The 14,147-nt window shown below is 40.0% G+C and overlaps 1 protein-coding gene across 1 annotated transcript in view; it reads left to right on the plus strand.

Annotated features, from left to right (window-relative positions):
* The window catches only part of ITGA2B (integrin subunit alpha 2b), a 122,690-nt gene that overhangs the window by 102,700 nt on the left and 5,843 nt on the right, over positions 1-14,147 (plus strand). The window contains exons 21-29 of the mRNA XM_088470729.1: positions 854-1,001; positions 1,166-1,252; positions 2,641-2,720; positions 3,935-4,015; positions 4,672-4,777; positions 5,686-5,835; positions 6,281-6,433; positions 9,803-9,916; positions 10,761-10,862. Coding sequence (XP_088326855.1) covers positions 854-1,001; positions 1,166-1,252; positions 2,641-2,720; positions 3,935-4,015; positions 4,672-4,777; positions 5,686-5,835; positions 6,281-6,433; positions 9,803-9,916; positions 10,761-10,862 — 1,021 coding nt within the window. The remainder of the gene's footprint in view (positions 1-853; positions 1,002-1,165; positions 1,253-2,640; positions 2,721-3,934; positions 4,016-4,671; positions 4,778-5,685; positions 5,836-6,280; positions 6,434-9,802; positions 9,917-10,760; positions 10,863-14,147) is intronic.

A 14,147-nucleotide genomic window follows, 5' to 3' on the forward strand; every position in this document is an offset into this window, starting at 1 on the left:
CCATCCTGGCGCCGCTCTCCGTAGCATTCACGTTCTTGGCAAAATAAGAAAACGACTTACGCGATCCATGCGAACAGGTGCAAGTATATGTTGTGACTAGGGCCGGCCCGAGCCTAATTTTTTTGGTAAGCGGCTATAGATTTTGGTGCCCCTTAGTGAAATAAATCCTCATATTTATTAAATATGAAACTCACCCGAGATTTTCATCTCGACCAAACTCGATTCTTAGTAAAATTTACCCCCTAGACTCTTCAGGGAGTCAGGGAGATTGTCAGGGAGACTCCATGAAATAGTAGCAGGGAGACTTGGCAAGTATGAAGTTAGAGTATTCCAATGGTGTTGACCATGTAAGTTCAAACATGCTGGTAAAGCTTTAAGCTGCATTTTAACCTTGCCGAACAAGCAGGTTTGTGTGTTCCAGCTGCAAGGGATTTGTTTGCTCCATATTATATTCTGCATTAATTGGGTAGGATCAATCACGACATCTGAACAAACTAATGTAAAGACGGCTGTAACTACCCAGCTATGAGAAATAACATCGGGGTTATAAATGGACTTCCATGGAGTTGCGCGACACTGCAATTCCATACAACAAGCTAAGATACCTGAGTGGTATTCGCTAACATGGTTCAGGCATCACCTGCCCATAAACTTTCTACGGCAGAAGATACTTTTTAACATCCTCAACTAAACTATTGCTGGAGTAATGACTTACTTTTCTTATCCTAATATCCTTATGCTATGAGTGAGTGAAATCACATGCCTCTGCAAATTTTTAATTGGTCAAATAGCTGGGGATAACCTGAAAATCATGTTTTTACTAACTGTCGGCTGTTCTGCATATTCTTTCAAGGAGTGAAGAACCTCTTGTCATTGGGTCTGACAATCTTGTACACATCTATTTCACTGCCACAAACCTCGGAGAAGGGGCTTATGAAGCTGAGTTGAATGTTTATCTCCCACCTGGGGCACACTACATGCAGGTTTTGATGGAAGCCGAGGTGCGTAGGTTTATAGTGCAATGTGTATTGCCATTAAGAGGGAATTGGTGTAATGTTCCATGCTTCCTCATTGTCCATAGTTTATTGGTGATAAACCACATTGGTCAGCATGCAGGGCATTTATATAGCGATTTGTCATTTTCATAAGCTTTATATTTTCCTAGGAAAAGATACTGTGTACCCCCAAAAAAGCTAATGAGACTGAACTTGTCGTTTGCGAGTTGGGAAATCCCATGAAGACTGGGACAAAGGTGAGTTCTGGAAAATGGAAGCTTGGTGAAGGGGTGAGTAATAGCGTAGTATTGTGTACTGATGAGAACTGCAGCTATTTAGTGAAAGAGCGCACTAGAATATTTGTTGTTGTTATCTGTATAGCACTACCAGCTTACACAGTACATTATAGAAATTATTGCTTCACTCACATCAGTCCTTGCTCCACCACCTGAGAACTCCTGCAAACGAGGCCCATCCTGACCTTGTATAAAGTCAATAAACCTATCAATAATGAAAGAGTGATTACTAGAATTTAAATGCATAAAACAATGCTGAGTACTTGATTAAAAGAAGGATGATTTAATAAGGAATTGGTGATTCTGATATAAATTCTAGTTTAGGAAGCGATAAAGGAGACTGGGTGTACAACAGAAAATGGTAGAGACTAGTATAAATTATAGGAAATCATGGAACAGCACTGTAATCTAAAGGATTAAATGATACAGCAGCAGTCAGTATGTGAATAGGAAGGGCTAGAGCAGAGTTTGGAGCTAGTATAGAAGAATGACACAGAGATCAGTAATGAGAAAAGAATGAATGGGGCAAATCTGGGTTCTGTAATAGAAAAGGATGGTCACTGTATGACTGAGAAGAAACGGGATAAGGCTGGGTTCTACAGCATTTTCTTGAGGCATTTAATTATTTTAAATGGATTATATAATATGAATGTTTCCCTCTAAGCACTCTTATTGGGAAATTGAGTAAGCTGTGGTAAATTATCGCGTGCTATCCAATTAGCCCCGAAGCGCAGCCACCTGTAGCACTTATCTAGGATTTTTCTGGGACCTCAGAAGGCTCCTAAAAAAAAATCCCCCATAATTAGCCTGTTTTCGGGAAACCGCCAGCGAAAACACATAGGTCTGTGAAGTTATCACGGATTCAATGTGTATTCACCTGAAAACAGATAATTTTTTGGGTGCAAATAATGGACTCTAATTGAATTGCCCGAAGCTATAAAAAATGGGGAAACGTCCCATTTTTCTCCTCAGAAAAATAATCAGGGCTAATTGAATTTTCCCCTTAGCTTAAAGCGGAGGCCTCAATTTGTGAACTCAACCATATTTATGAGAATGTACCCAATCCATTCAATAAAATCCAGTACCGTTACAAAAACATTTCTTAACTCAAAATGTCTGTAGTTCTTAGTGGAGTGATGAAAGTGACTACCTTAGTCTACCTATCTGTGGAGGTAGCATAGTTCTTGGCTTCCTCTCATGGCTTCTGTCTTGTGGCTTTATTAAATCAGTATCTAAGGATTTCTATGACCCTACTGTATGTATCATCATCTTCTGACTGTCTCTGTGAACACTGCCAGATTTCTAGTGCCTTTTTAATGTCTCATTGCTGCTTGTTCCGTATAATGTAGGTCTATGCAGGGCTACAGCTGAGCTTCAGTAACCTGGAAGATATTGGGAGCAACATCTCTTTTCCAATGCATATAAAGAGGTAAGACTCTATACTCCAAACGGGTAGCAGTCGGGAAGCTGACGGACGTAATCCCAACCGCCGGCTTCCCGACTGTCTAATCCCGGCAGGGGTCTAATGACAGGCGTCGAAATCTCGACGCCTGTCATTAGACCTACGCCGGGAGCCCAACACCCGGCTTACCGATCGAAGGTAAGCCGGGCGCGGACAGCCGCAGGTGGGGGAGAGTTAGGTTTAGGGCTCACAGGGGGGACTTAGGGTTAGGCACCCCCCCCGGGAGGTTAGGGTTAGGCAGGTGGTAAATCATACTGATTCCCAAACAGTCCAAATAATCTTTAAATGAAAAAAAAAAATTTTTCTAGAACACTCTCTCATGACGCTTCTAGAATAAGATAATTAGGGAGAGAGAACATAATGAAATGTCATAGGAAAACTGTTCTTAATGCTCAGAAAAGTGATGTCTACAAGACACGCAGATTTTATTAGTGATACCATCTCCCACAAGTAAGACAATTGCAGTTGTCCAAGTTGGAGAGATACTAAGCATCATGGCACCTATCTAACATTTGATTCTCCTGCCTCCAAGAGCAGGTGGATGGTCACATGACTCTGACATGAGAGGGCTTCCCCTTATCAACCAACAAAGTCAGGACAGAAATTAGCCAGTCTGCTCAACCATTCCCTCCTTTCTTCTCAGTCACCACCTAATGAACATATGTTTTACCAATACATTAGTCATTTGTGCACTTGAATATCTGCTGTCTCAAGTATTTAAAATTCTCCTTCCACTGATGACAAGTGTCATTGGAATTGGACTATTGCAGCACATTGCATTGTGCACTTCAGTAGGCAGCAGATGTAAAGAAGCAAAGCTGGCATTTATGGACTGTGGAAACTGCCCTGTAAAATCAAGACCATTTGTTAAATATCTGTTGATAAATTGTAATGAATGACATATTTGAAACCTAGAACACATACATGTGCAGTAACTCATAGCAACCAATCAGACTGTAACTGACAGTTTGCATGACATTGTGTGGTGGTTTTGATAAATGTCACCCTATGTTTTTATGCTTCATATTTTTATCTTATAAAACAGAGATAAATTGATATTCGCTTTAGTATATTAATATGAATTTATATATTGATTCAGGAATATTTTTTTAAGTGGCTTATATATTTATTTTTGTCTAACAATGTCTCCTGTTGTGCTTTTCATAATCTATTTATTTTAGCCGAAACAGTCAGAATTCAAGCAGTCCAATTGTTTGGGTGCACTTGAACGTGACAGTAAAAATGTCACTCAATCTTCGGGGGTAAGTGAAAAGTTGCCACAATTACATATTTCAAGGAATGCTTTGCGGCTGGGCTCATGTTAGGAAGATTGTCACATGTGGCGCAATGTTGGCGGATTTTGGTGGCACTGCAGACCTCATCCATCACCTGTTTACTGAACTTAGTTACAATTTGATTTCTTTGATTTTAAATGATCATTTTCAGTACATTTTTACTTCCAGAGCCAAGAGAGTAATAGATATACTTAATGCAGCACTCTCTAACTATTCTTAAAGATACACTTGTCCTAGAGGTGGGATTGGTCATTTGAATGTAGTCTTTCTAGGTTGGAATAATAAAGCGATTTGACTGCATATGTGGATGGTGGGATTATTTTAGCAACACTGGGTCTCAAATAACTCAACTGTTGAAGAAGGGTCAATAATGCCATGGTTGAAAGTGATTGCAGTGATATAGGGATTGTGGTCATTCATAATGATTGTAGTGGTGGAGACTGCTATGTGGAGGGTAACTGAAGTACTATGGAGATTACCATGGCATTGATCATGGTAGAATATAGATTTTATCTCTAGTTGGTGGAAATTTGGGATAGTACATGTATATTGTACAATCCCAAGTGATTTTCAACTAAGGTGGAGGGGGATTGAATAATTGAATGCTTATTTCCCTGACCCAGGAGCTCACACCCTGCTGAAGTGGTTCTTCCATTACCTAACTGGGAACCAAAAGAGGAGACTAATAAACCCCAGGATAAAGGGGAGGAAGTGATTCATGTCTATGAGGTAAATCTTTATGGCTTGGTGCATACAGTGTATATTGCTGATTCATTATCATTTCATAGTACTGTATACCTGCTAGATGGCAAGATTTACTAAGTATCTTAGAAAGATTATCCATTATGTCAGTGGTGTGATTATTTGCCATGAGTTTTGAAATTAACCAACCACCTAATTTTTCCATTTTAATGTAAAGCTGAGAGACAAAAATGCGGCATCTTTGGTCACACCTCCTTATCACACTGACCCCGCCCTCCTTTTACCAAGGTGTGTCCTTCAAGTAACTTTTGCACAAATATGACGCATAGCAAAGTGTCAATGTCTAGTATCCAACAAAAATCACCACCAGGTGCAGAAGTACACCACCACTTTTATGTTCCACACGTGTAGTTATGGTAAATTATGCACATTAGCTTGTACTTGTGAAAGGTACATTTGGTGTGAGTTGCATTTACCCAGATTTACTGATTTTTCAAATAGGGATCATTGACATGCCACTGTTTGACCAGTCTTCACGCAGAATCCATATGTATGAACGGTCCACACTTTTTTCATAATGGCCAACAATCTACCGATGCGTCTTCACACACCTAGTGTCAATACACCATGTGGTGCAAGATGCCTGGCGTGAGTGAGCCGCCAGGTCCTGTGCAACTCTGCTAGCACCAAGCATCTTTTTTGCACAAAAAAAATGCATTAGTTGCAATGCAATGCGATTAAGACTCACCACAAAACTGCGCTGATTAATTTGATATGCAACACTTGTATATCCATGTGCAACTGAATCTGTATAAAGCTATTTGTCAAAGGGAAAAATCCAGTCCATGTGTTCTAATCTTATGTAATGCTTGTTATCATCATCATCATCTTCCTTTGATTATATTTTCTTCATATCTACTTATGTTTCTTGCTAGTTGCACAATGCTGGACCAGGCACTGTCCATGTAAAGTTCGTTGTTCAAAGTCCTGACAACTATGAAGATGACATTTTCCTGTACCCATTGCGTCTGAAGACTGATGATAACATGCGATGTACCAACCTTTCAAGCCTCAATTTTCTACAGGTCACTTGAACAATTCCATTCCATCCTTAGGCCAAAGCTTGCTACTATATTTGTTTCATCTCTCATATCCAGATTGTCATTTATTTTTTAGGAAGTCTTATAATTTCCACTGTTCTCTGCAGTGTTATGTTAATGTCTTCTACAATAGGAGTCTGTCAAAGTGAAACATTACTGTGTGGTCCCACAATGTATCATGTTCATATTTCTTAATTCATTGTCTCCTTTAAATTCCAGGATCTTTCCAGCTAACTGGAGCTTCCTAATATTGTCTCAAACCTCCAGTTTCTCTCATTCCTTTTTGTCCTTTTTTGCCCCTGACTGTAAACATCAAACTCATTACATGGGTTTGCCATCTTATTGTAAATTACACATTCTTCTTACACAGAGAGATGCAGAATATCTTGCTAGTATATATGCCACAATAACCATACTTCACTCTTCTCAGCTGGACCTCATGGGAGTAACTGAAGCACCTGTCAACTACAAAAAGTCAGATGGCCGTAGGCTGGGTAAGAGAGACGTAACAAGAGATGAGCAGGTTATTGGGAGCAGAGAGAGTTTGAACCAAACCTTCAAAGGAATCGGTCCCATTCTGTTGGTAACTATAGACAGCAAATATTTGAAACTAAACAAACCAAAGAAATGTAATGATTCTTGTAAAAGAAGGTGATGAATTGTCAATATATGCTGATCTAGATTCATTCTACAATTTTGCGCTGTGCTAACTGGGTGCTGCCATAATGAAATATTTCTGTGTATGTAGAAAGAAAATTAAACTTCATGATAATTGAGATGTTTTTTCCTTAAATACATCATGTCAGCAAAGGATGACTCGGATGTACACTGTAGATTACATTGCTGCTAAAACACAATTTACTTCCACATCCAAAGACCTGACATGTGGGACATATTTTCTTAGATTTATAATAACATTGGGAGAAAAACAAATAAATTATATTCTGAGTAAACAGGGCTGTTCTGACATCCAAGAAGAAGATAGATAGTTTTCTTTTCTATATTACAAACAAAATGGTAGAGTATAAAGCGTTCTGATTGGAAGTTACTGCGTCTATACCTGGCCACTCGCTGGCTCATCCGCACATGTAGGTGGCTTCATTGGACGAGTGGCCAAATCATTTATAGTCTCCCTGGAGCTTATTAATGCTATTAGAAGATAGTCTCACACGTGCACAATAATGATCCAACTGATTTTTATAAGATTATTAGCGGGCATCATGGTTGTCTTATGGATACATATGCTGCCATATCAGGCCAGATATCCCAACGTGAAGCTGACATAATTTGAATTTGATCAATCTTTAATTTTTTGCTTTAACAAATAACCCACATTTCAATATCATTCTGCAGGTATACAGTGCTACAATGTTACAAGCCTTCTTAAGAAAAAACCCTGTTATAACACTATTATAATTATAACCACAGGGCTTGTTCATATGTACTTTTCTGTTAAGCCACCAAGACTAGAACATTTTTCCCTCATTTTTATTTTCTGAATTATTTGTTTATTAAAGCAGAGTAAAGGAATTGTGATTCTCCAGCTGCAGAGGTGCTCTAGGTACCAGCATGCTGTACAATTTCAGTTCCACCACAGCCAGAGAGACACAGGTTGACAGTCATTGAAAAAAGATGTCCCTAATAGAATTGTAGCAGCTGCATTCCAAAACAGGAGCATACTCTAGATAGTGCTACATGGAGATGGTACAAAGAATATTCCTCATTGCAGACTGCAACGTAATTCTGTTGTTAAAATGTCTGATACATAGATGTAATCTGCAAAAACCTAAAATATTTATTGAGGAATATTCTGTAAAAGTGGAGAAATTTGAAAACTATTCTCAAAAATATCTTTAATGGGACTATACTACTTTTTACACCATATCCTATTAATATCTTTAAGATGTAAAAAAGTTCCTTTCTTTATTACTTTACAAATGTTTTGTTGTTGTTTTTTTCCATGCTTTAAAAGTTAAATAAACATTGCTCTAGTCATTCCTATTTTCTCCAGATAGGATAACTTCCTATATTTTTTATAAAGACTAGATTCCGAGGAATTTTATTTTTCTTTAAAATGGCTACTTTTACGTGTAAGTTTTTTTTTTTTTTTTTTGTTTAAAGCGTTAACTAAATAATGCCCATGTGATTGGCAAAAAAAGGTAACTTAACATCATACAACATGTTGAGCAACGAAGGACAGATAAGGCTATATTTCTATTCCTCCTCCTTCACAGAATCTCTCCAATTTACTTAACAAGATCACAATACTGACCCTATGTCATAAATTATGAAGAATTTCCATGGAGAAATTGGAACAGCTTTACAAAATAAGTTTATTTACCAGTTGTCAGAGAATAAAGATTATTTTGTTCTGCTAAAAAAAATTTTTTAGACCCTTAGTTTTAACACAATAGTGCCACCTCTTTTCCAATTTGTGAATGCATTAAAATAAAGTAAACTTTAATGAATCAGCCATTATATGGTAATAGCTCTATATATAACTCTTGCAATAATATCAATGGCTATGCAGAGGTTGTAAGCTCCTTGCTTCAAAATAATGAGCAAGAAACAAAGTTCAAGTCAGTACCTGTAGTAAGCAAACCGTCCCAGTATCCGCAGTAAGCAAACAGGCACTGTATCTGCAGTAAGCAAACAGGCCCAGTATCCGCAGTAAGCAAACAGGCACTGTATCTGCAGTAAGCAAACAGGCACTGTATCTGCAGTAAGCAAACAGGCCCAGTATCTGCAGTAAGCAAACAGGCCCAGTATCCGCAGTAAGCAAACAGGCACTGTATCTGCAGTAAGCAAACCGTCCCAGTATCCGCAGTAAGCAAACAGGCACTGTATCTGCAGTAAGCAAACAGGCCCAGTATCCGCAGTAAGCAAACAGGCACTGTATCTGCAGTAAGCAAACAGGCACTGTATCTGCAGTAAGCAAACAGGCCCAGTATCTGCAGTAAGCAAACAGGCCCAGTATCCGCAGTAAGCAAACAGGCACTGTATCTGCAGTAAGCAAACAGGCCCAGTATCCGCAGTAAGCAAACAGGCACTGTATCTGCAGTAAGCAAACAGGCACTGTATCTGCAGTAAGCAAACAGGCCCAGTATCTGCAGTAAGCAAACAGGCCCAGTATCCGCAGTAAGCAAACAGGCACTGTATCTGCAGTAAGCAAACAGGCACTGTATCTGCAGTAAGCAAACAGGCACTGTATCTGCAGTAAGCAAACAGGCACTGTATCTGCAGTAAGCAAACAGGCCCAGTATCTGCAGTAAGCAAACAGGCCCAGTATCTGCAGTAAGCAAACAGGCCCAGTATCTGCAGTAAGCAAACAGGCCCAGTATCTGCAGTAAGCAAACAGGCCCAGTATCTGCAGTAAGCAAACAGGCCCAGTATCTGCAGTGAGCAAATAGGCCCAGTATCTGCAGTGAGCAAACAGGCCCAGTATCTGCAGTGAGCAAACAGGCCCAGTATCTGCAGTGAGCAAACAGGCCCAGTATCTGCAGTGAGCAAACAGGCCCAGTATCTGCAGTAAGCAAACAGGCCCAGTATCTGCAGTAAGCAAACAGGCCCAGTATCCGCAGTACGCAAACAGGCCCAGTATCCGCAGTAAGCAAACAGGCCCAGTATCCGCAGTAAGCAAACAGGCCCAGTATCTGCAGTAAGTAAATTAGTAAGAATGACTTGTATTATATTCTATCTAAAGATGCAGTCCTTTACAGAAGTCACACTGCGTCTCAAAAGCAGTTAAACTAATAACCACAAGAAAAAACTAGTGCCCACCACTGCCCAAGTAATACGGTGCAGATCCTTTAGCAGCGGTAGCTCCATATTTACAAATTAAGCCATGGTGGGTTGCATATGCCTTTTGAGACTCTATGAATTAAGTAAGACATTTGTTGACGTGAGTGGGACAATAAAACGACTGACTCAATGGCTTTTTGCTTTGTTCCAGAATTGCAGCAATTCACATTGCTGGCAGATAGAATGTTTCATACAAAATATGGAAAAAGGGGAGCGGGCAACAGTGAAACTTCAGTCTATTCTCTGGGTGTCCAGCTTCTTGAAGGTGAGTGAAGGCTTGCTGTTTGTTTGGCATTCCTGATACAGTCTAGAACAATAGTGAGCAACTAACGACTCAGTGGCTACATGCAGCTGTCAGGGGGTCACGTGGCACTACCTAGTATAAATCGTTCCCTGACACCATCAAGTGTCTGTGGTGTCATTAAGCAGGGTATCGATGTAATTGGTTAGTCCATGATTATATGGTGATGTCTGCTTACCAGCTACACTAGTTAATAGCAGTTTATTCTATTGTTTGCTCAGTGTTGGCCCTTTCATACTGCTGTTCTCATCTTATAATGTAACCTGCTGCGTATCCGCATAGGAAATTTGTGGTCTCCTTTTAGCTCGAAGATCACTTGTAAAACCTCTTGATTAATGTTCTGTTACACACTGCTGACTAAGAAATGATCTAGAACAAGGCTGCAAGCACTTATTTATTGATGGTTTAGCATGATTGACTCTAATGCTGGGTTCGAACTATCCAGTTATCAGGCTGATCAGCTGATAATTGAATAGTCTGTATGCAGGAGCGTTGGAATGTTTGAAACTGATAAAAAGCTTCAAATACTCCTGGGAACGACATTGCATGTGCTGCACACGTGATCTCGCTTCTGATCCCTTTCAAAAGATGAAAGGAAAGTACAGAAGAGATTGTTCAGTGTGAGTTGTGAACGGGTGCACACCAATTCGATAATCACTCCGTTGGATAGGAGCATTTATCGGATTGCCAGAACCAATTGTTAATATGGGTACCCCGCATAACTACCATAGTAATTCAGAAATCTTAATAAAAAGAATTATAGTTGACCTCATGTCCAGTCTTGAATTTCCCATTTCCCACCACACAGAGACCACAGCAGCAGTTCACTTTGCGCTCCAGAGTTTACTTCCAGGTGATGGGTGTCCCCTACAGGATCCAGCCTACAGCTTTGATAGCTACAGAAACATTTGTAAGTTGTTGTTTTTTTCGCTTTTGTTTATTAATCTTTTTATTTCAAACTGAGACAAATCCAAAAAAGTACAAGTAAGGCAAGACCATAAGAGATCATTTTACATGGTCCAGATTATTACAAATAAAAGTACGTATTGTTACGGGACACTCACAGATTACTGCATGTCTTTTCTCTTCCTACATCTGGGGGACACTTCCATACACATGGGGTGAGAGTGGCATATAGGCATCAGCACTTAACGAGCTAGCTAATTAGCTCTATAAAAACTCCTCCCCCTCTGACACCTCCTCAATTTTCTCTAAGTGCCGAAGGAGTAGGCAGCACTCAGTTAGCTCCAGAAACAGGCAGTCTCTGATATATGTTTTATAGGGGTTTTCCTTTTTTCCTTTTCTCATTTCCTCCTTCTCTATGAGCTGGTACCACTCCCGTTCTCCCTAGATATCCAGGCTAGGTGTGTGTAGAGTCTCCCCTTACCGTTTGTATGTTCTGCAAAGAGCTGAGGTCAGGTTCTGGCCGGATTGCAGGGCTCAGAAGAGGGACCCAGGCACGGGGAAGGCAGGAAGTGCCGTGGGCAGCCATTGCTAGCAACCACAATCGCCAGTACACACTGAGCGTTGTAGGCGGTTTGTTGTTACGAAATGGCAAATCTGCCCGACATCCTATTGTAACATTACAAGTTTAAGCAGGCCTCCTAATAATGGGGAAATAGGGTTGAGCCTTATTTCTGGAAAGATAAAGGATGCTGTTCAGGTTGTACTCACAAGGGCAATGGTGTCCAATGAGAAGTAGTCTGAGGAGTTTAGAAGCCAGTTGACATTGTCCCAAAACAGAGCTAATCTGGTGCAGCAGGCTGAGTCAGATGTAAGGCATTTTGATCCATTTGTCAGGGGCATAGTACCAGCTGTCATGTAATTTTGTATGCCATTCTCTTAACCAAAGTTGATATTGAGGTACAAGATATTCACTCCCCAATCACTACCTAATAGTCCTCTTCAGGCTGGGGTCCAAGTTCAGAACTTGTCTCGTATGGGATAATGTTCTTGAATCCATTAACCTGCAATAAATTAGGTAGATCATGCATCCCCTCACGGGAGTTTACACAAATATTGTTTCAGAGGGAGAAGGTGCCCAAAAAGTTTCCTTAGGGCAAAATACCTGATCTAAAGGTATCCAAAGAATCTTAGAATCAGCAAATGGGTAACTTTGCTGGATAATAATATTCTCTATCAGTGAGCTATTTATCCAAAGAAACCTTCAGTAGCTACCGTGTATGGAGCCCTGACTAGCTTGGGGTACCTGACAGACGAGGGCTCCTTTTACTCGCCAATGATCTTGGTGGCAGCAATGCAAAAGGCTTCCCTTCTGTGTTGCATGGGAATCACCAGCCCTGGCCTGGGGCAACAGGGGAGGGGTGGTGGCTCCCAAGTAGGCAGCCATGCCCCTTGCATCATGTAAAGAGAGCCCTGGTATGTGCAATTGGATGATATTACGCTTGTGGATGATAACACGCTTGTCCATGTCCCCCCTAGTATCATTGCATGACCGATCTCCTGGTGGCCCTGTATAAATCAACCCAGGTGTACATCTGGGGGAAACTAGAGTTGTTCCACATAGAAGTAAAAGATGAGGTGGGAGTTGAAAGATTGAATATAGGAATATACGTACCATAATTTCAATGCAAACCTGAACGTTGGCATGCAATTTAAGTTGATGGGTCTGTGAGGTTTGGCAAGTCCCCCAGGTGTGTTAGAGATAAGAACTAGAAATGTATTTTTTATTTCACCCAAGTAAGAGTGTTAAGTGGATCAAAAGTCTGTGCTGGATGGATAGCCTAATAGTAGAGTTTAGTATCATGAAAACATATAACTCCTACTTTAAATTAATTTTTTGAGACTTATTTGTTTATTCTTCAGAGGTTTCCCATTCTATACAATATGGAATATGTATTTTGTTTGGATATCAACAAATACTGACTATGGTTCTGCTATTATGAGATTTTTGTATAGTAATTTTTGGAGTAAATTCACTGTAATGGCTATTATCCGGGGAGGTGAGTATCAGGTTTACTGATACTTTGACATAATCAAAGCTTATAAAGATTTGGGAGAGGTCCACAAGGTTGTGTGAGAGCATTGGCAAACGCAGTATTTCTAGAGGGGGGTTTCGAAATGCATGATTTTTGTGGCCAGTCCTTGAAGAGGGCATAATCAGCACTTATTCAGCTTTAATATACATCATACAAAGCGTTTTGAATTATTGAGTGTCATAATTCCAGCATATACAGGCTCACTGATCACAGTAAGCCATTAGATGCAGCAGCAGCGCCATCCTGCCTGAGCTGAATTTATTTTTTTCAGATGGGGGCACCATTCCAGAGTATGGGAGCAAGTCCGGGAGTCTGGGGGAGCCACAAAAGGACCTAGCACTGCCCTAGATATATATGTATATATTGGTCTTGTTATGCACTGGATAGTGTATTATTATATGGTATTAATAATTAACCCTATTGATAGTCTATAGCAGTGCACCCCTAACAGTGCATGTTTTCCAGATCTCCTAGTTGATGCACAGGTGTGTTTATTACTGGCTGACACATGTTAAAAGATCCACAGGCGGTGCTAATTATTTAATTTGTGATACTTAGAAGAACATGCAGCATTCATAATATTTTATTATATTACTATTTCTATTGTTTTCATGGTGTGGGCTGGGTAGGGGGGTTTCCAGGCAACCGGAACCCCACCTGCGTTTGGCTATGGAGAGTGATAAGTACATCGTTCGATCTGTAAATTCTTTAATTGATGTGTGTAGGAGTATAAAAGTATAACTCTGTCCAAAACATAATATCTGGTATTGGATGCTGGTCAGAAAATATGATAAAAAAACTTTTATCTACAGTCCTGCGGGTCCCACTGAAAATGGCAACAGTCCAGTGCTGTTATTCTTGCTCCTACTAAGATGTTCTTGATTCTTACATTCTGAGTGGTGTTGATACTTGATACCCCTCCCCTGTGCACTTTGAGTCGCATTAACAATAACGCTGTTAGAATCAAACAAAAAGTAGTGAGAGATTATAATCTGATTATAGAATTTATGCTGATTTTTGAACAAAAGTTAAGTAGAACTATGATTTTTTTTTTAATCAACCAAAAAAAATAAATTGTCAATTTCAGACAGAGTAAAGGCCCCCATACATCAGAGATGGATTGCAGCAATCGTGCAATTTGCAATCGATTGTGTATAAAAATCTGCAATGTATGGGCTTCACAGATCGCAGATTGC

The sequence above is a fragment of the Taudactylus pleione genome, unplaced genomic scaffold (genome assembly GCF_031769625.1).
Source record: "Taudactylus pleione unplaced genomic scaffold, aTauple2 ptg000102l, whole genome shotgun sequence".
NCBI classification, from domain to species: domain Eukaryota; kingdom Metazoa; phylum Chordata; class Amphibia; order Anura; family Myobatrachidae; genus Taudactylus; species Taudactylus pleione.